Source organism: Neolamprologus brichardi, chromosome 18 (assembly GCF_056152115.1).
Source record: "Neolamprologus brichardi isolate AB-2024 chromosome 18, ASM5615211v1, whole genome shotgun sequence".
NCBI classification, from domain to species: Eukaryota; Metazoa; Chordata; class Actinopteri; order Cichliformes; family Cichlidae; genus Neolamprologus; species Neolamprologus brichardi.
Window position 1 is genome coordinate 31,327,285 of NC_142121.1, and position 23,343 is coordinate 31,350,627.

Consider the following 23,343-nt stretch of genomic DNA (forward strand, 5'->3'; position numbering starts at 1 on the left):
ACTGTCATTGTCGATACAGGTAATCATCGATACAGACAAGACCACCTACTCGCTGAGGCTGCAGACCCAGGAACAGCTGGATCACATGGTCAGCCACATCAACTACGCCCTCTCCAGAGTCTTCAACAACTCAATTTATGCGTAAGCAATGTCAAGCGTCGCCATCCTCGAGCAAAGTGCCGAAGCTTTCTGTTTTTGCGGTTTATGTTGCTGAGCAGCAAAGGCAAGTTGCCCCACGTTAACAGACTTTGACAGTGTGTTGGCAAGTTGGCAGCTTCACTTTAGGATTGCTTTCCTCTTTAACAGCCAAAAATCATTCTTATCTTGCAGTAGTTTCCCTCCAACGCATTTCTGTGTCATTGTAGACTCTTACACCTAGCAATCACTGGGCTTAATTTGCCAGCCGACACTGAGTAGGCTGCTACCGCGAGGCACGGTTTCGTTTTCCCGCTGTTTACGTAGTACTTTCAGTCAGTAGATGCTGTCGCCTCAACCCTGAAGTCAAAAGAAACACATTCTTATGCTGATGAAAATCCTACAGCGGGCACTGAACGTCCTCTACGCTTTAATCTAAAGCGGTAAAGCGCAAAGGATGCACACAATGAAAAGCCCAGACAGAGTGTCTGAAAGTTTTGTCCCGCAGTCATTAGAATGTATGAGGAGGAAAGGAAGGCACAGAGTTTGTTTCCCTCTCTCTTAGTTCTCATCTACAATTTCTGAGAGCTCTGGGATTGACTGTGCTCCGCTATTGACCTGCGCAAGGCTATCTCTGCACTTTATCATCGTTCAGAATAGCTCTTTTCCATTAGGGCCGCGGCAGATGATTGCTTCCAGTGAGGACATTTAAAGAGAAATAAAGAAAGGGGAGAGAACACAGGGAGGAACCTTGTGTTGTGGGTTTAATTGTGCGGCCCGGTAACTGATTGGTACACGATGCAGATAGTATCTAGAGAGCGTGCACGTATGCACGCTCTGGGGCGGATGATGATGATTGCGGAGATAAGGCAGGGATTAAGGTCACGGATGTTGTTGGGTGTTGTGTGTGTGATTTTGTTGACAAATGCGATTAAGGATGGTGTGTGTTGAATTCCACAGTGTAACGGTGTAATCCTATCAAAAAGCCAAAGCAGGTACAGCCGCAGTACTATGTGTGAACACAGTCTTTGCTTTCTGATCCATCCATACACGCTCTGCTTACTTGTTGTTTCTTTCTGATGCAAATAAGGCAGAAAGGTAGAAAAGGTGGATGAGCTATGTTTTGCAGGAGTTCATTTGACAGCTCAATGTTTACGTCAAATTCCCTTTTAATGTCCTAATTTCACTGGATGTTGTGTAAGGATGCATCATTATGATACCTACCAGGGTGTGAGCCTGCTGGGAATAAGGGTTATACTCATTCATTCGAACCTTGGTGCATCCTTGTGTGTTTGTATAGTCTCTTGGGCACTACAGTACTCCACTTAAGCCACTGGGAGTTCAGTGTCTTGCTTAAGGACTCTTTAGCAACAGCACCAAAGGAAAGAAGTATAATATTTAGAATGTACTTTCCCCCAAACCTCTAACTGATACCAGAGGCCTTCTCATTACAAAAAATACTCATTAATAATCCAGCCGTGTGCCTCTCTCCATAAAATATAGATGACAAATATACTTATTAGCTATTGTTGCAGCGGGGTTCGTGGATTTATAGTGAACCATCTCAATGGGCCACATACAGCCCACTTTGATCAAAGAAACTCTCATTTCACATCAGATTAAAGATAACTACTTAACTAACTATACTTTTAATGCTATAGGCCAGCGGTCCCCAACCCCCGGGCCTCGGACCGGTCCGCGAGTCGTTTGGTACCGGGCCGCGAGAGTTGAGGCTCAGGTGTGAAATGTATAGTTTTCAGCGTTGTTATCGTTTTTATCGTTTACTCGGTTTTCCTTGGTCTTTTCACGTGTGTTATGAATAAATTTTATTTTTTTCGGTACTGGTACTAGTTTTATTTTGTTGTATTTATCCGCGACACCTTAAAGGCCGGTCCATGAAAATATTGTCGGGCATAAACCGGTCCGTGGCGCAAAAAAGGTTGGGGACCGCTGCTATAGGTGTTTAACTAAGAGGTTTACCTTAATTACTTTTGTGTAGTATGAATAGCAGGGAAGTTCTAAAACTTATGAAAATACAGTTGAAAGTCTAAAACCTATGCCTGCCTTTAAATTTCCAGAGGTGTCAGGAAATTGGAGTCTTAGCTGGGCAGATACTGGCCCATGAGCCTTATGTTTGACACCCTGCTCTAACTCTGTGGGAGGGTGGAGCTTATACCAGTTGACATGTTACCAGTCTATTACAGGAAGACAAATGATCATTCACGCTCACAATCATATTAATGGCCACTTAGCATCACCAATTAGCTAAATGTGCATGTCTCTGGACTGTGAGGGGAAGCCGGAGGACTGGGAGAGATGCATGCAAACAAACAGTACCCAGCCTGCTGATGGATTTAAACCCACCAATTCCACCACTGTTCTGCCCTATAATGAGGCAAATCTCATTTTTATCTGGGTGCCATTGTTGCTGGTTAATCTGACAGGGAGAAACCTGAATCAGCTCAATCTAATAAAAAGAAATCCTAGCTAAAATGAAAGGTTCGGCTATTTTCACTTCATGTGCGTTCTGCAGCAGGCGTCTTTATTTAGTCAGAGGTTGTTTAGTCGTAGTGTTACACCACAGGATGCCTAACACATGGACTTATTGCCTTTAACAGCTGAGTTTGTTGGCTGCACACTAGCTGAATGTCCTGTCCCTGCTCACGCATTTCCTGGCTTATCTCTACTGCATTATATGAATAAAGGCCAGACTAGACTATGGTTTAGAGGACTGCCATGAATGTAAGTCTCCTGCTTAAATTCTGATTCACATCAAATGAGCTTTTCAGTCAGATCAATTACAATTTTGTTTTAGTACAAATGTACAGTTGTTGATTGAATGCAGTACATACTTATTAATTATTTAATAAGCATTTCACACATTAAGCTTCTTTTCTTATTGTCAGTTGAAATTGAAATTGTTTTTTCACATCTTCCCCCACAAAGAGGATAGAATTTTAGTCAACTGCAATCAAAAAATTTACATATTAAATGAATATAATTCCATTCAACTTCTGATGTATCTTGTGTTTCATTCAAATCTGCACATGATGGCCTGGGAAGCTCTAAGATGTTGGACATGGCAAGCATTAAACTGGCTGAACATCTGCACTTTGGCGTCATCATTGCCAGCACGAGCTAGCTCTGAATCTCCTCCCTCTCTTTGTTTCAGCCCTCCTATTTGCCGAGCAGAGGGAGAAATGCCCGATGGGAGTCACAAGTTTTCACCGAACTCTGAGTCATCATTAGAGCCCCAGAAAACCTGCGGTGAGAGCCCTGCTACCTTTCTAACCACATCTCACACGCACATTCATACATGCAGCACTTCAGAGTCCATTCACACGCTGACTCAGTAGCTCACACCAAACCATTTCGGAGACTTGTCCATAAGTGGGTCAGAAGACCAAAGTTACTGGATGCACTTGCTTTCTGCTAGTAATCCTATTAATCTACAAGAAGAGCTCCTTCATGGTTCTGTACTTTCATCTCACCTCAATATTTACAGCTAATCTCTCCCTCTCAGCTGACTATCTCTGTCTCACTCTTTTCGACTCCCTCTTTCATCTCTGGCCTGCACCCTCTCCCCTCTTCGTTTCTCCATGTCTTCTCCGCTACTTCATTCTATCCTTGCCATTTCCGATCTGTCATGGTCTAGTTTGAATTGACTTGTTGTCCTCTCCTTCGTATTTTCAGGAGGTTTTTCTGAGACTTATGCAGCTCTTTGCGATTACAACGGTATTGGCTGCAAAGAAGAAGTGCAGTGGGTGAGGAAAGCATACTCGCAGAACAAATCCACTTGTGTTTGTTGTCTATATTACCTTTTGTAGATTGCTGTTCTTTGTAGAGTGGAAAATATATTTTTCATGATACTGTCTCATATCTATCTCAAACTCTGTCTGTTATTGTTTGTTTCTCTCCTCTCTGTTCCAGGATGTTGACACAATCTATCACTCTCAGGACAACAGGGAGTTCAACTTACTGGATTTCAGCCACCTCGACAGCAGGTGAGGTAGTTTACTGACATTGTGGCCATGCCTAGTCTTAGTACAGTGTGGGAGCTCGCACTGATTTGTACAGCTCAATTAACTAACAAAGTTAGTTGCAGAGAGCAAATGGACACATTAACACAAACTCATTGTATTTGATATTCATTAGTTCTGCTGGAGTCAGTCTTTGGCAGATGTATGTAACCCACAGACATCAGCCAGGCGTTTGGCACGCTCCCTCGCGCTGCTTTGCCAGAATCGGTCTGCAGCCACCTTTCTTTTCCTACTGATTTAGTGGGTTTTTTTCTTCCTTTCCAGTCTGATATGGAATACCCGTCAAGCTACATTTCTGCACAAGTCAAGGCCGCTCCACTGAACGGCTCAGTATAGGTGTAGTTCTACACCAAGTTTTGCATATGAGTGTACAAAATCATTTCATTTGAAAAGATTCTCACAGGGATCGCTTAGTTCCCAGATAGTTCCCACATACATGTGCTTCACGTGATCAAGTTAGAGGCAAGTACAGAGAAACTTTTGCCAGTTCAACAGAGGAAGGCTTTCTAGGGTGAAAGTCAGCAAAACCAGTTTTCAAGTGAAGGGCAGCAGATTTTGAGCTATTTATGGCGTGCAATTTTACCCGCTAGCCATCCAATTCACAGGTCTACGGAAACCACATTGCTTTATGGGCACGGATCTTTTGAAATGAAATAAGATATAGACCTTTTTTTTTCCTTCTTTCTTTACTCTTCACCTAATCAGAGTTGAAGTGGGAGGTTTTACAGAATTATCCATTTGCTCCTGCTGGAGTTCAGGGTTACAGTTCTCTAATTGGTCTCTGGATGACAGCTTACAAAATCATCTCCTCGTGTAGAGAAAAAAAATTTGTTTGTGTCAGCTCAACCAAATTCTTCCCTGCTCTCGAGGCCCAGTTTGACCTTTTCATTCTGTCAACATAGAGAAGAGGGGAAAAGGAGACATTATTACCAACATGCGTGAACTGATTTATGGCTCTGAACTGTAGAAGATAAGAAAACTGCATAAATTGATTATGGGTCCAGAATTACCGTCTCACTGGGTTTAGGTGTGTTGTAAACAAATGTAATAAAGCGGTCGACGGGGAATTGAAAGTCAAAACTCAGCACTTAAAACTAATGCTGATTTTATATCCCAGTGCTCTGGAGTAAAGACCAAAAACAATAAAAACACATCTGTGTTCTTGGGCTTTATGAGTGCCTTGTAGTTTTGGAAGAGGTCTGCATTTTATTTTGCATCACGGTGGGCTGTTTTTCTTTTCTCTGTGTGTCTCTTCAGCTGTCACTGTTCATCTTTTCTTACACGAGAGCGGCTATTTGTCTAACAAGACCCTCCGTGGTTAAAATTTTGAGTGCACTACTCTTCTGTTGACTCTCTGGCTCCCTTTCCCTCCTGTGCTTCTGTTGGGTTTTGTTAGAAGTTTGCTGAGATCTTAGATGATGTGGAATGAAACACCTTCAGAGGCAGAATCCACAACTCTAAGATGCCATGTGTGCTCTCCTCTACTTCCCTGCTGGTACCTTTTTTTTGTCTGTGTGTGCGTCTACTTTTTCAGACGTATAGTGTCGGAGCGCAGAACTTGCCCAACTGATACGATCATAAAAAGATTTGACAGCTGACATGCAAAAGCAGAATTCAGACGAGCTTATTTTTGTTTCAAGATTCATTTATTTATTTGTTTTGTCCTTAAAAAGCCCAGAGGTGTATGTATGGTTTCTACTTTCTTGTGTAGCAACAGCACTTCTGACTTGGAAAACATATTCACATTTAAAAACGTAGATCTCATCATAGGAGTGAAACCTTGCTATGGTGGTAAATCAAAAATCCATTCATAGAAACATGATTGCAGCAGAGGCTCATGAATATATTAATGTCTTTCGCATTGAGAGGCCAAATCGCTGCCTTTCTGTTGTTTTTGTTGTTGTTTGTTTGTTTTTTGTACAATTTCTTCATATTCATTGTGATAAAGTGGGAGCTGCCTGCCCGTACTGTTTTTCAAGATCTTCCTTCAGCATATTGTTCCCATGAGCCCACAATCCCATGCTCAAGAGTCTGTCTCTCTCCAGTCCGTATCAAATCACGGCTGATAAAGGAAGCGAAGAATATCACAAAATAAATAAATAAATAAATGCAGGAAATAATCACGAAAGTCTGTAAAAGGGCCACACAAACGATGTAAGAATGGGTTGTTCCATGATCATGTGCCAGAGGCTATTTGTGGTGCATTACTCTCTTCCTCCCTTCCTTGTCCTTTCACATTTCTATTCCCTCCATCTCCCCCGATTGATCTCATCTACCGTTACCGCGAGCGACAGGGCGATGCTTTTTCTGCTGACTGCTGTCTGTCCAAACACAGACTGTGCTCACTCGTGTTGACTGAAAACGGACACCTTTTTTCAGGGCCCGTCTCGTCCTCGTCATCTTTGCTTCCTGTATTGGCTCCCCATTCGTTCTCCTCGGCTGAGTCGCTGTCACTCTGGGTTCTGTGTGTCTACTGCAAAGTCACAAATAGGTGGAGTGTGTGTGAATTTGGGTAGAGATTCTGTGGTTTCATACAGTTGCTTGTTTGGCGAGTGAGAGAGACAGAGAGAGAAAAAAATTGTTACGCCTTGCTGACTCAAGAACATGTAGAGGCACCTCTTGGATTGACAGTCCACCCTCTGTGTGCATACACACATGCTAATAAGCGCTTGTCTATGTAGAGTGTCCAGCTGCTTTCCAACTTTCTGACGGGTTTAATTTTTCCCGTTACTAAAGTTGGACTCCATAACAAGCCGGGCCATCTGCCCCACCTGTCACTATTTCTGGATCTGAGTTGTGTTTAGAACGGAGTTAAACTGTAACTTTGATTCATTGCAATGCAACATATTCATATGCTTTGAATGGAGCTTTCTTCCTGCTGGAGCGGCTGATAGCATTTGCTTGATTTTTGCAGCACTTAGAAGGCTTTGAATTTTATTATGGTCCAAATAGTTACTGTCAAGATGTCAGTCAAGATGATGCTAACGCTATCAGACAGTTAGCCTAGATTAACCACTCAGACTCTGTTGAAAGGTCAGTTAGCACCTGTAATGCTGATAAATGACCTTATGGAGTATTTTCATTAATATATTGTTTGGCAAGTAAAAACCAAACTGTCAACAACTTACATGATCCTTATAGGAAAAGGCACTATTTTCACCTGCAGATAGTCATATGAGATGGTGTTGTTATTTTACTACATTGGAGATAGATGGAGATAGAAATAAAATGTACAATTTCTGTAGAAGCCTGTGAGACACTTCATTGCTGTGTTTCTTCACTACAAAGTCTGTTCTTTCACGGTGAAAGGGACACCTTCTAAGGAATTTTGATCGTCAGTTTGATGCCCAGCCAAGATTTGGTTATTTTAAAAATCCACATTCAAATAATAGATTTTCATAATTATTTATGTTCTGTTAGCCGCTGCTTGGTTGTTGTGTTTATGGTTTCCCAAACATGTGTGTTGCCAACAAGGAAGATGCGGAGTGCCCTCTGATGGGCAAACTATGCGACATCAACTCCAATAAAATGGTTGAAGGGCATTTCTTGTATCTGTTGTTTACTTTACTTTTGAAATTTTCATGTATTTGACGTTAAAAATGCTTACACTGATAGATCGGTAAATTATCAGCCGATAACACCGATGTACGATAAATCTGATAGGTCGATCAAGAGTTTTCAATCTTGGTACTTTATTAGTCTGATCCTTCATCAGAATCAGAATCAGAATCGTGTTTATTGGCCAAGTATATGTGCAGACACATACAAGAAATTTGGTTCCGGTAGATGTAAATGTAAATTACACACACACACACACATGTGTCTATATATACATTACACATGCATACACATACATACACAAAGCTGTGTAAACCAACTATAAATAACTAATCTAAACTTATATACATAAAATACAGAAATGAATGAGGTGGAATGAATACTACAGAATGTTGCAGTCTGGCAGTGGGAGCAGTGTGACAGGTCAACTGTTAAGAAGGGAGATGGCGAGGGGAAAGAAACTGTTCCTATGTCGGGTGGTCCTGGTCTGCAGGCTTCTGTACCGTCTGCCAGAGGGCAGCAGATCAAAAAGTCTGTGTCCAGGGTGTGAGGGGTCTGTGATGATTTTCCCTGCCCGTTTCCTGGTTCTTGAGAGGTACAGATCCTGGATGGAGGGCAGGGGGGCACCGATGATCCTTTCTGCTGCCCGTACAGTCCGCTGCAGTCTGCTCCTGTCCTGTTTAGTGGCTGCACCATAACAGACTGTGATGGAGGAGCACAGGACAGACTCAATGACCGCAGTGTAGAACTGGATCAGCAGCTCCTGTGGAAGACTGTACTTCCCCAGTTGTCTCAGGAAGTACATGATAGTGATGCACTTATCTCTTTGCAAGAAAACAATTAAGCATACAGTACTTTGCAAAAGTCTTGAGTTATCCTCTTTTCTTTATATTTTGCTAAGAATGGGAAATAGTGCAGGAGGAGGAGGCATGAACTCTCCTAGGTAGCTTTCATGTAATTAGTAAGGAGTCTTCAGGAATAGTTCTCTGGGCTTCTTGAAGGACATTCAAAGCGCTTCTTTGGAGGTTGTTTGCCTTTGGTTCTGTTCTCTGTCAAGATGCTTCACTGCTTCAGTAATGTTGAGATTTGGGCTCTGGAGAGACATTGGTCAGTGGTCAGTGTTAAGCAGCTTAACAAACAAAAAATAGTCTTCTGAAAATGGTCAAATTCAAGTGTCAGGTATAAGTGAAAATCTTACAACGTCTTAAGACAAACTTTTAATAAAACCAGGAAAACTATTTCATAAGACCAATTTCATGAAATTTCAAAAAAAGTCTGGCTTTTTGGAAACAAAACAGGAAATGAGGGGTGATCATGTTTAGAATGATTTACCCAATGCAGACTCAAGGCACAGAATTAAAGAACAGAAAACAAACATTTATTAAGGCCAGGCAGACAGTTCAAAGGCAGGTGAAAACCATAAATCCAAACTGGAGATCCATGAGGGAAAACTGAGGCGTGTAAACAGTAAGATGCAACAAAGCCCTTAGGGTAGACGAAGGCTATAAATACACTCTACATAACTAGGGTAATGGGAAACACTGGGGTACACAGCTGGAACTAATCGGGGAAAACAAGACAAGGGAAGCAAAACTAAATACAGCACACATGAAACAAGACACTATCAAAATAAAACAGGAAGTAACTGAAAATAGGAACATTAACACAGTGAAGGAGACTTAAGAAGACCCGGAGAGTATGGGGGAGGCAGGATAAACTGAAGGAAGAAATGCAATATTAACAAACTATAACCCTGAACAGAAACTAGACAGCAAAACTAATAGCACTCTGTGGCTATAAATAATACATTTATAGTTTAAATAATAAATAATGATACATAATAATATAGTGCAAATAACAAACCCCGACCAGCAAAAGGAATAACACAAAATCTCTGAATAATACATGAAAAGTAAACCAAGAACCAGGATAAAATGAACAACCAACAGAACTAGAAAGTGCAAAATTAAAAAACACTGCCTCTAACCCAGGACCATGACACAGCCTGACATGTCTTAAGAAAAATAAGGGCAATTTTCAACTGTGTCTAATTTTTTTCCACTTTCTGACAATCTATTTTCATTATAAAGTAATGTGACTGTTGTAAATCAAGGAAATGTGCATACAAAGCTTCTTAGCTTAATTGCCTACTTTGTGTGGTATGCAGGTTGCGGGTACGAAAGAAGGCTGTAAAACTGACAAAAAAATCAGACCTCTGCCTAGATAAAATTAATAGTTTTGGACAAGCAATTCTATGACATGATCCGTTCTTCACAGCCTGCAACACAATGCTTAATGGTCCAGAAATTATGGCTTCCTCCTCTGCAACCCACTGAGTCAAATTGGACCCTTTGGCCTGCTAGTTCTGGCCCACAGTCTGTATGTTTGACATCTATGTGCTCCAATTATATTCTCTAAAGTGCACCCAGTAACAAGAACCTAATATTTTCCAACTATGCTTGTGGAAGAACTGTATACAGTTAATTCCACACATTTCTGGGCACATTTTTGGAGTTATTTTAGCCATTTACCAGAACATGAAGCTATAGTTATGAGTTATTGAGTATGAATATTTGCTTAAAGTGCACATGTTCTCTGTCTTTTAACAGAAATAGTGCATGCAGCATTGAAGAGTTATAGCCATTTTTCATTTCAGGCACTTAGATGTAATTGGACAAATTACCATAATCATAAATTAAACTGTTATTTTAATGCTTTATTGACAATTCCTTGCAGGTAATAGCTGCTTAAAGTCTGGGACCCGTTGACATCACAAAACTATGGATTTGCGATGCTTGATCAGGCCTTTACTTAAGCTGTCTTCAGTTGTTGTTTGTCCTTGCTTCCTTGTGTTTTTGTTTTTCCTTCATTGTAATCGATGCTTGATTGGGTTAAGATGAGTTGATTGACTGGCCTTTGCATAATTGCCCATCATGACCTTTAAAAACCCTTCTTGGTAGTTCTTGCAGTGTTTGTCTGTCTATACCGTGAATCGCTGTCCAGATAACTTTGCTGCACTTGGCTGAATCCAAGCAGAAGTTTTAACTCTCCTCCTCACAGTTTAGTCATCTGTTAACATCATCAGTTAACACTAGTGACCCAGAGCCATGATAGACCACACATGCCCACGTATCACACTTTCTTCAGTGTGTTTTCTAGGGGTTGTAATATGCCTCAGTTCATGAGCCCTCTCTATGCTTTTCTTTTTCCTTCAGTCATTTTGCTACAGGCAATCATTTCATCTGTGCAAAGGAGCCAGTTTCAGAGCTGGTCTGGCTTTTTCAGATGTTTTTTGTCAAACTCTTATCTGACCTTTCTGTTCTGAAGGCTAGATATTCTGAATGGATTTTTCTTTGCTATGGAAAGGATCCTCCTGTCAAGCACCACTATTGTCTTCAGTGGAGTTCAGCCTTTCCTGTGGACAAATACAAGTTTATCAGTGTGTGTGTATATATGTAAACCTAATTATTATATATTATCCAGTCCTTAAAATCCACTCTTGCCTTTACCCAAAACTGATTTCACAGATAGAAGTGTGCAGTCGATAGGACAGGACTATCTGTAAAAACAATCATCTGATCGAACTTGAACACTCTTTAATTTTGTTTTAATGTATCGAATTTGGCAACAGGACAATAAAAAACAACAACAAAAGTGACAGTAATTGTGATCAAAGCTAAGCAGTGGGAAGAGCAGGCTTATTCATGTAAAGAGACCAGCTCAGCCTTATTGATATTGTACAAGTTGCATAAAACAAATTTCAAGTTGCTGTATTTTCCAATTCACATATCCATATCACAAATGATAAAACCCATAAATAAATAAATCATGAACAACAATAGCTCTTAACCTGCGATGCCTTAAAAAAGCTTCGTATAGAATCTGATATATTTGAAAAGTCCAACTGTTTAACGTATTTGTGAAAAAGGTCCCACATCATGTTAGATTTCTGTCTGAAGGCCCTTGGTTTTTCAAAGTAGAGCAGATCCAACACATACTAACAGCTTCTCTTATCCATTGAATATGTACGGGAGCTATGGGAGATTTTCGCTTAAGTTGTGTTCTACATTTAGGCAGTAAAGTAACAAAGGCAATATAAAAAACCACAATCCATTAGAGCATTAGGTTCAACTGGTTTTCCAGTGATATTTGATCGGGATCTAAAATTTCTTCCCAGAAGGGCTGCAAAACCGTGCAAGATCAAAACATGAACGTAATTTTCCTGGGACTTGACAACACCTGTCACAAGTTAGGTTTGTCTTTATAAAATTGAGAAATGTTAAACTTTGTAATAAATGTAGGCAGTGCATGCTTTTAAATGGAGTTAATCCAAAAAGATGATTTATGTGCATTATGAAGGGCATGTTTTGAAAGATTTCAGGGAAACCAGATGAAAGGAAGGATTCTGAGAATAAATACAGTATATGAAATCATTCCTTTCTAGTTCAAGTATCGAAAACCTGGACACTAAGGGAATGTTTTGCTCATAAAGCTACAGATTTGTAAATGTCTAAAGAAATTATGTTTAGGTTATCCAACTTTATCAGACAACTGATGGAAAGGGGCAAATGTTTTATTAATATAGAGATATTTAAATGAGGTTGGGCCAAGTTTGAAATGATTCATCTGTTAAAGATGGACGAAAGACATGATTTACAGTTACAGGAGCAGATATTGAATATGTTTGGCTATGAAAACTGTGCTTGGATTGCCTCCAGATTCCCAGCCTTATTATACTAACGACAATAATGTCTTTAATATACTCAAAAGAGGAACTTTTCATGGAGTGAGCTGAGGCTGACAGAGATACCAACTCACGAGAAGCAGCTTCCATTGTAAGCCAGAATGATGACAGCCAAAATGAGTCAGATTGCAATCAGAATTGAGTTATTCTTAAATTATTAGTCCAATAATAAAATTTAATATTTGGTAAACCCATAACTCCAAATTTTTTAAAACTGTTTGTAAAAATTGCTGTCTAACCTGTAGGGTGTTTTTATTTCAAATGGAGTCCTTGATAACAGATCGCAAAATGTTCAAAATACAGTATTTATGTGCATTTATACTTTATTTTCCTTTTTGGTTAGTGAGGAAGAATAGTCCTGGCAGGCGTAAGACAGCTAAAGTAGAGGGGTTCCTTTGACACCTTTCTCTGTGATTGCTCCAACTGTATCTTGGTAATCCTGTTTTTCACACTTTATTTCCTCTTCACTGGTTAGAAAAGTCTCTGAAATGTTATTGTTAAAGGAAAAAGCTTCGGGGGGTTTCTATTCCTGACCCGTATGCAGGAAAATCGGTCAAGTATCCATGTTGATATTGATGTGCATTTTCCCCAGAGCACTGTAAAAAATAACTGTTGACTGCCCACTCTGCTCTCTTGCCTCTAATTCCTTCTTGCTGCAGATGACTGAAGTTTGAAAGGGAGAAAGTTTCCCTGTCCTAAACCTAAAACGATCCAATTAAGGACATAAACTGCAGCAGATTGACCCACTGTGCCACCGCGTCAGCACGTACCAGTACAAATTGACACATAAACACCAACACGCTGCACGACTGAGCTGGATCATAGAGGTCAATTACATGTCCTGCTGTCAAAACATGAATCAGACAGTGCTGATGAATCTTGACGTGTGCATCATCTGCTCGCTTGCGCAGACTTGGCCGTGTTTGTCAGAATGGACTGGTCTGACGGCTGTCATGAAAAAAGAACACAGCCTGTAGCCATTTTATTCCTCTGAGATAAACTGTAATGTCCTGGCTACTGCAACAGAAACATCCTTGGTCCGATTACACTCTTTCCTCCTCCTTTCACTCTGTGTTTTCCTCCGTATCATCCTTTCTTCGTCTTTCCCTGTGTGTATTCGCTTTCTCTGTGCCTCCCTTCTCTCTGTGTTGCTGCTTGTTTGTCAGATGATGTATAGCAGGTGTAGCAGCAGTACGGCCATAGTTGGACCTTGGAGGATTCTAAATAACACCCTCTCTCGCTCTCTCTGTTCTCTCACTTTCTCCCTCCCAAACGCATGCACAGGATCATCTCTGGGCTCTATGTCTGGGTGTACAGTAGTGGATGTAGCAGTGTTTGAGGTCTGTAGCTGGGATCAGAGTGTGGCTTTATTGAATAATCCACTGACCCGGCCATCGATCTTTACATCTCTCTCTCCTTTCCTTTTTTTCCATTTCACTCTGCTTCTTCTCCTCAGCAGGACTGCAGTATCAGTCATCTTTTAGAAAGCAGCCCTGCCCGTGCTGTTCTCCCTGTCACAATGATAAACTGCTTTTTGCCAAATGCAGAGCATAGAATAAGTTTGGCCTGAGATAATGCAAATTTATAGATCAATGGGATCAAATGGTTTTGAGCAGATGGAGTTTGCTAATTTAAAGTTTTGTATTTTATCTGTCTTCTTCTTTCCAGGGACTTGGCAGTGATTGTGGCATCCATTGCCTACAACACCTGGTTCACCAAGCTGTACTGCAAAGACATGCGCATAGTAAATATCTTTTTTTTTTAATCTCCCTCACTTATGAACTGTCTCCCCAGATGTAGACAAACAATGTTTGTAAATGTAAATGTTTGCTCTCTTGTCTTGTCTATTGATCTATTATTTTATTAAATCAGCTTGTCTCTTTGGCGTTTTTAGAAAATTGTAATTTCTTTGTGTTTCTCAAAACACTTAATAGTTACCATGCTAACACTAAATTGTCGGAGCATTAGTCAGGAGCTTCACCGAGTGATCTGGGTCCTAAACTCCATCTGCATCAGGTCCCAAAGTCAAACGAACACTGTGGCGTCACTGAGAGTTAAAAACTGTCTAAATCCTTTCATCTTTAATAAAATGATCAGCGTTGCTGCTTTACCAGGTGTAACAATTAAGTTTAACATCCAGGCATCCATGAAAACAGAATCTATTAAATTTAACAGAGTTAGAAGTTAGCAGGAAGTTAGCTTGCTAGTTTCCACCTAAACATGATATACCATGTTCTGACTGAGAGATTTCTGAAAACATTAAAACCTACAGCTCTGTTATCACTTCCAACATAAATTAAGACATAAAACTAAACAGCAGTGACGTTTGTAGGGTTACTGAAGTTGGACTAGCTGGTATATAACATTGTGCTACGTGATCGCTAGCGACACAGCTATGTTAGCATAACATAAACACAGTGAAGCTGGAGGATGAATATTAACTTTTTTCCACTCGATGAAAGTTAACGTGATGGTTAGGGACAAATACAATCGCATGGCAGGATGCTGTAAACCGACCAAGCGTCAGTCAGGAGAACAACTGAGATAATCCATCCACAATACGAGGTTAGTCATTAATATACTGCAACAACATGGGAATAGAGTGGCTGTGAGAGAGTTCAGCATTAATGAATCAATGGTAGGGAAGTGGAGGAAGTAAGAAGAATGAGCTGAGTAAAGTTTGACTTATCTGACTGTTTTGTTTCGCTTAATGCACCTTATAATGCGATGTGTCTTATGGTCCAAAGAATATGGTAATTTATTGAAACTTTATCATAGAGTTAACTCTTCTTTTTAGTCTCAACAAAAATGAAATGGTAATTATACTCATTATAATTAAGACACTGATTGATTTTGTGCCTATTCGAAGGCATTGTGTGTAAAACCAAAGATAAGATGAGATTTGAAGTTCATTTAACGATTTCTTTTCTAACATCAGTCTATAGACTTCTTCTTTAAAAGCAGATACAGCATCTTATTTCCATTGTGCACTGGGTGGATTTACAGATTGTCTTTTTTTGAAAAAATAAATGAGTCGATCCTGGTTTTGGATCATTAGACAAAAAGTAATTTGTAGAATAGAGCATCAAGGGTTTTAGGAAACTATCATGGGCTTTTTTTTTTCCTATTTATGTACTTAATCTCTTATAGGCACAACAATAAAATAGATGCAAAAAATAAATAAATAAGTTGTAGATTATTTTGTTACAGCCCTGCTTGTAGTTCACTTTTTCTGTCCTCCACTGCAGCTCGACACCACCACGTTCCACATGTGCTGTGTGTTTTTTCTGCAGGGGTCAGAGGTGGTGGACCAGGTCCTACACACAATCAGCAAGTCCAACAGTCTGGAGGAGCTCACTCTGGAGAATGCGGGACTCAAATCGTAGGTTTCCTATTTCCTGACATCATCACCAGCCCTACCCTCACCTCTCTTAATCTAATTTCCTCTCCTTTTCTTCTCCTTGCCACTTCACCTCTTCTCTTTTATCCTTTTGCACTCTCCAATCTTTTCTCACTCTTTCTCCTCCTTTGTCTCCTCTCTCTTCACTTACACAAGTCTTGTCTCACCTCTTCACCTAAGCTCACCTCACCTCTCCACTTCTCCCCTCCCCTCCCCTGCTGTCTCTCGCCTCTCTTAACCTCCACTCTTTCATCCAATAAAGCTCAAATAAAGCCTCCCCACCTATCTGCTTGTGGCAGGTGTATTGTTTCTCCATTGAAATAGATGTGAAATTTTGGGCTTCAGCTGGCAAGACATTCCACCTTCTATGTATGGCTTGTATCATTTAACAGAGCAGTTTTCTTATTTAGTATTAATTGAGATGAATTGGCTGCCCGAGGGCATGATTTACTGCAGCATATTGATGGCGTTTTTATACTTCCCCTGTGTTAAATCACTTCCAATAGAAAGGGTCATTTTTGTTGGAGGTGCTCTACAAGCACTATGCCAAAAGCCCTTACCGTCAACAAGAGAATAACAGACTTCAATACAATGCAATATGTTAAGATACTCAAATACTATATGATTTAACGCGCCTATACTGACAAATATAGTTTCTGATGTGGAATTTCAACACAGATTTCCGGCACAAATATAAAATGTCACTTTTCACTTGATTGTTTACTTCAAACATTAAAGGAGATCAAGTAATCCTGACTACATGAATGCTTGAAATCCTTGAAATAAATAGCAATTCTGCCCAAATAAAACTTTGGGAACAACAGTGATGGTAAATGTTTTGTGTCTATTTTACCTTTTAGATCTTTGGGAACTCTACCTGTGAGATATATGTTTTGGTAACTAGTAAATCTTCTGCTGAAATTGTTGTGCCTACAATCAGAAATTAAGAGATGTACCTGCGAGCGGGATTTATAACAATACAGCTAATTTCAGTCAAACTCCAGTAGTCAAACTAACTTGGAAACTTGCCTTGCTTTCAGGGCTGTAGGAGACATCTTGTTCCAAGTATATATATATATATATATTAGGGGTGCAACGATACACAAAATTCACGGTTCGGTTCGGTTCGATACTTTGGTGTCACGGTTCGATATTTTTTCGATACAAAAAAAATGTTCATGCCTTTTTAATTTGTCATTTATTAAATTTTCACGGCACATTCTGCACCACCTCTCTGTGCGTTCATCATTTGTTTGAAGCCAGCTCACCTCCTGCAACCACTTTTCCGAGAATACGCGCTTCTTTTGTGGTTCGGACTCCTGACATTTCTTTGGAGGTGGAGGAACATCACAGTAATTGCTTAAAAGAGCTTCTTCGACATCTTTATGAGTTCTAAACAAATGTCTGTCCTCCTCCTGAAAATCTTATGTATGCAAACACGCGTTGCAACTTCTTATCTTGTGCGCGTTTTTTATTTTGACAGCGAATGCGCACCTGCGGACCACTTATGTGCAGCCCTGGTTATTTAGCTCGTCATATTGCAGCCACAGAAATTCTTTTGTCCATGAAACCATAAAGCTGCACTTTCTTTTTGCCTTATAGTCTGATTTGTCATAACTTTTCCGTTTTGTGGTAAGCTTTTCTTTGGCTGTCACTTCTTCACCCTGACCTGTCTTATTTGGCTCAGCAGAACTAAAATATATATCCTGCTGCTTTTACACAGGCACTCACATAACGCTCAGCGATTCTCTGCGCGATCAACCTCTCACATGTTTAAGCTGCGGGAGATTTCACTTGTCATGTTTGCATAGTAAGCTAACGATTGATAAGACGATGCCAGAGGAATTGGTGCGCAAATTATCATCACTCACCAATCAGTGCTGTCGCTCTCTATACACAGTTCGCGCAATTGCAAAGTGAAAGCAAAAAACAAGCGCAAATTCAAACGCGATTTCAATATGTCACATATTGACAGTGGCTCACCGATGCCAATGACATAATTACCCAGCTACATTTCCGAAAGAATGCAAAAGCATTGACATATATTTTTCCTTCCTACGATAGGCCGACGAGCAGAGCAGGGCAGCCCGACTGGAAAAATCGCTAGCGATTTTGCGAGCCCTGTATCTGATTGAGGAATCACTCATCTTTGGAAAAGAGAGTTTATTACAGAGAAATGTCTCTTTCCAAAATAAAAGCTATACTATACGCTTCTTCTGGGCTATATTCTCAGCAGCATATTAAACATATCAGGTCCCCATAAGGAGAATCATGTGCTAACGGCTGTCTAAATGACTCGGTAAAGTTTGTATGCGTGCTTGTTGTTTTTGTCTGCTTCCACTTGTCTTTGCACTAGGATGCTATCGGGTAAATGTGCAGTCATATTCGTGGTTCCCACTAGTGCTGTCAGCCTCAATCTGAAATGAGGTTAACGCCACAACACGGCAAATCTCCGTTAACGAGCTACCGCGGATCGCCCAGTGTGTGGGGCTGGACAGCCTCAACACATTAACGAGCTAACTGCGCTAACACACTAGTTCCCACTCATGTAATTGAGCATTGCTGGCACATCTGACATACTGTTTTACTTTAGTCCATGACTCGCTTACCTTCAGGGTCATACGTCACATGAAGACCAAAATAGTTCCAGAGGCCAGATCTGAATGAGGGTGGGGGAGGTTCAATTTGCCATGTTGCAACGAGCTTAACTTCTGTCTAGCTAGCTTGCCCTGCGCTCAGTGAATCTGTGTTCGACTACTCCGCCTAGGCTGCACTGTCGAGCGCAGATCCACTGAGCGCTCAACACAGACAGCACCGTCAGAAGGAAAGTTGATAAAATAAATTAAAAATGTTGTATTATTCGATACATATGCGTACCGAACCGAAAGCACTGTATCGAACGGTTCAATATCGATACGAGTATCGTTGCACCCCTAATATATATATATATATATATATATATATATATATATATGTATATGTGTATATATATATATGTATATGTGTATATATATATATGTATATGTGTATATATATATATATATGTGTGTGTATATATATATATGTGTGTGTTTTGTTTTTTACAGTGACCATGACATTAAAATCTGCAAAGGAAAAAAACATAAAAGGCACAAATTAATGTTCAGAGTTTTTTATATATATATATATATATATATATATATATATATATATATATATATATATGTTAGGATATGCCTGTGGGGTTTATAAATCTGCTACTGTATAATTAATTTGTTCTGCCATTGTGTATATATTGTTCTGTGGATGAGCAATATGTACCGTGTTGAGAAACAGAGGACATTGATAAACATTAGCTTTCATTCTGAGTGGTGTTTGTAGCCAACAGACAAAAGTAAGTCAATTATTCACAGTCCTTGTTTCTCTCCAGAGGGAAATGTTTGACTCTTTACAAGTTGGATGGACCATGTTTACTAGCTAACTTTGCTTGGCTGTAATCTGGTGCTATGTTCATCAGAGTTTTGTTCAAACTAGCCTTGGTCAGCTGAGAATTGGCTAAAAGACAGAATAAGTTCTACTAGTGCATCTCAAAAATAGAAAATCTTGAAATTTTCTTGAAAATTTCTGTTTTTTTTAAAGACTAACTTATATAAATTCCATAATCTTTAGATGTAACTGACATTTTTGTTTTCATTTTGAGCTCAATATTTATGAAAATCAGAAATCCAGTATCACATATTATAACAATATTTGTTATAAAATATGATTTAAATACAGAAATGTCCAGCTTGATATGTGATTGGGTCTCTTTTACCAGCAATTACTGCATCAGTTCTGTGTGACATGGAGGCCATCAGCTTGAGCCACTGCTGAGGCGTTATTGAAGACCAGCTTGCTTTGATAGCCGGTGCTTCTCATCTTCTTCTTAATAATACCCCAATAGATTCCCTGTGGGATTTTGGTCAGGAGGGTTGTCTGGCCAATCGAGCACAGCAGTATCACAGTCAGCAAATCATTTGGTAGTAGTTATGGCACTGTGGTCAGGCAGGTGCTGTCCAGTCCTGCTGGAAAAGGAAATCAGCATCTCCATAAAGCTGATGGAGATGCTGGATGGAAGCATGAAGTGGCCTGAAGGCTTTTGGTAGACCAGTGAACCAATCTTCAGCAACTCCAGCAGATGACGTGGCACTCCAAATTGTCAGACTTTACAAACCTGTGGCTCTCCACTCTTCCTCTTTCTCAAAACTCTAGAAAATAAATTTCCAATAGAAATGAAACCTTTTTTTCATCTGAAGAGAAGACTTTGGACCACTGAGCACGAGCCAAGTTCTTCTCCTTATCCCAGGTAAGATGCTTCTGACATTGCCTCTGGTTCAGGAGTGAAACGATATGAGGACTACGACAGATTTGTAGCTCTTTTCCTAAAGACGTCTGTGGGCGGTGACTTTTGATGCTCTGACAGCAGCCGCAGTTCACCTGCAGCACGGCTCTCCTGTGTTCTCGCCTTTTCTTGACAGTTCCCTCAAGGCTGTTTGTGCACTTTTTCCTACCACACTTTTCCCTCCCAGTCAACTTTCCATGAATACTGTTCGACACAGACCTCTGCACACAGACAGCCTTTTCAGCATTGAACTTCCATGGCCTACTCTCCTGAAGGATGTTGATGATCTGGAAAACTATCAAGTCAGCAGTCATCCCCATGATAAGTGTGCTGAGCTAAACAAAAAGATACATGTTTATATGTTTTGAACCATATTTTACTTAAGCTTGAAATTACATATTCTAATAATTTGAGATGCTGGACTTCTGAATTTGATCAAATATGAGACCCAATTGTCAAAATGAAAACAAAAATGGCCTGAAATGTGATGAATTTGAAATATTAGAAAGTTTACCTGGTTTAATTACATTACCTTTTTTGAAGCATGTGCAAAAGCAATGCTAGCTTAATTTAAAAAAAAAAAAATCAATTATCAATTAATTGATACGTTTAAGCAAAACACTGGAATTATTGTAAAGTGCTTTGAGGTAAGACAGGAGATTTGTTTCGTCAGTATCTGAGATTGGTATTGAATTTTCAATTTTGCAGAAATAAAACTTTTCTTTTTAATGTTGTCCACAGGGATTTTCCACAGAAGATGGCATCTGCGTTATCAGAGAACCCAGCCTCTGTGATTCACTCTCTCAACCTGGCTCATAACACACTAGACAACCAAGGTACCAACCTGGACTCTATGAACTCTTCTTCCCTCCTCCCGCTGTCTCTCTCAGGGCAACTTTGATTGTTTTTTTTGGGGGGAGGTTTTCCGCCCCATGTTATTACTTCACAGCTTTTGTTTGCTTTCAAAGAATTCTGAATCAATCCCTGTCCTCACAGAACCTTTTATTTTCTTTTTTGTCTGTTTTTTCTCATTTTTTTCTTTCATATATTTCAAGCTGTATGTTTTGATTGGTCTTTCACTGTGGAGAAATCCTTTATTTTTCTGGTCTCACCGCTCACCACACAATCTGAACCTCTTAGACCTTTCTACACACACACACACACACACACACACACACACACACACACACACAGACACACACACTTTGCCACTTTGTGATCTGTCTCTGCAAGTGAAAAATAAACACGCACAATTCTATGGCGTTATTTTTGTGCCACTATTCTGAGCGCACGTAAAACAAATTGCAGGTGCAAGTGTTGACATTTATTTTGAGCGAAAAAAAGCTAAATTTGAGTGAACAAAACTCATTGTTTCTCAACAGGCATCTCCGAAAACGTTAGAGCACTTGTGCAAATATGTGATGTCTTGATAAATCGAGCAGGTATTTGAAGTTTTCACAGCACCATTCTCGCATGAAAATATCTTAAAAGTTTATTTTGTGACCCAGACAGAGTAATATTTTAAACTCCGCCACTCTGTGTTCCTCTGCCACTGCCTCGTTTGAGTTTTGGATGAAATGCATATTGCATTTCGTCATTTCGAGCTGATTGGAGACCAAAACAGCCAATCACATTTTTTTTTTGCATCCAAGTCTGTGATTGGCTGGTTTTGTGGCACAAATATAACGGTGTACAGAAAGAGTTGGGCGCGCACGGGCAGAAATGTTGAGAGCGCGAGCAACACATTGCGAGCGAGCGCAACTGCAAAAACTGAGTGAGAGGGGCTGCTATTGTGTGTGTGTGTGGATAATAGCAAACACTGAAATACATTTTTTGCACGCAGCAATGAATTTTGTTCACTCAAATTTAGCTTTTCTTCGCTCAAAATAAATTTCTCCTCAAAATGCAACACTTGCACCTGCAATTTATTTTTACGTGCGCTTAGAATAGTGGCACAAAAATAACGCCATACAATTCAGGCAGCCTGAAGTGTGTGTGCAGAGTCAGACCTTACATGCATGCAAACACTTATTAGCTCATTTATGTCCTCACGTCTGACACTTGTCACTTCTACTCACCTCACAAGTGACAAGTGTCGGGGGAGGGGTGGGGCCACATACTTACTTTATTGTGATTGGAGCTGTAAAATGACTGCAACCTTATCACAATAATGCACATCTTTACAGCAAACGATGACCTTCAGTCTGTGTGTGCGGTTGCCTTCTAAAGTAAAACTTCTCTAAATACAAATAAACAAAAAAAAAAGGATGCGACAGAGACACGAACTAGGAGACAACTTTTGGCATTTCAATGAATTCCATTTTTAATAAAAGCAAAGCCTTTCATATTATCTCCATGGCTGCAGTATATTTAATGAAACTGCTGAGCTGAAACTCTTTTGTTATATACAGTAAGCTGCTTTTTGTACAAGGTGCTCATGTGGATTAGTCCCTACAATATGTTTAAAAATTAAGTCTGTAAATTATGTCAGTCGGGTTTTTATTTATTATTTATTTTTAGAATTGCAAGGACATGGTTTGGAGAGTACATACATAAGGGAGTCTAATGTTACATGGCCAAACTATATATAAGCTCTGTGAGGGCAGATAGATGCAGATACTGTAAGCAAGCCTTTTAAGATTTATGCCCCTACGGAAAAAAACGATTCAAAGAAAGCATGAAATACCAACGCTGAAATTGAAACTGTGGAGAAGAATGTGAAGAATGTGCTCCTTTTGAAATCGATGCCAGCAACAGTGAAATCTTTACCAATGTGATGTACTTTTTGTAAAATAGGACTGTGTGAGCATTATTGAAAGTCAGACCTGAGCAGAATGCAGTGGTGCTGAAATGAGTAAGAATGTTCCCGGTCCACATGACCATCTTGATGTGTCACTTTCTCTGGGTTCAAACATTGTTGGAAACATTTGCGATTTGCAATAGAAGCAGGAGTTTTGCAGGCATGTGACTAATATTTTATTTACAGCTTCTCATGCAAATGGAAAATATGATAATGAATGGTTTAGCTGATTTTGAAGCTTAAATATGCAAAAAAAACAACAAAAACCCTCAACTTTAGTGTTAATCTCCAGGTCCTTTCTTTCTC

The 23,343-nt window shown here is 39.9% G+C and overlaps 1 protein-coding gene across 6 annotated transcripts in view; it reads left to right on the plus strand.

Moving 5' to 3' along the window:
• The window catches only part of carmil3 (capping protein regulator and myosin 1 linker 3), a 99,422-nt gene that overhangs the window by 20,469 nt on the left and 55,610 nt on the right, over positions 1–23,343 (plus strand). For all 6 annotated transcript variants that reach the window (XM_087831554.1, XM_087831555.1, XM_035912961.2 and 3 more), the window contains 7 exons: positions 20–141; positions 3,308–3,402; positions 3,829–3,899; positions 4,066–4,139; positions 14,146–14,221; positions 15,771–15,859; positions 20,979–21,073. In XM_087831554.1, coding sequence (XP_087687680.1) covers positions 20–141; positions 3,308–3,402; positions 3,829–3,899; positions 4,066–4,139; positions 14,146–14,221; positions 15,771–15,859; positions 20,979–21,073 — 622 coding nt within the window. The remainder of the gene's footprint in view (positions 1–19; positions 142–3,307; positions 3,403–3,828; positions 3,900–4,065; positions 4,140–14,145; positions 14,222–15,770; positions 15,860–20,978; positions 21,074–23,343) is intronic.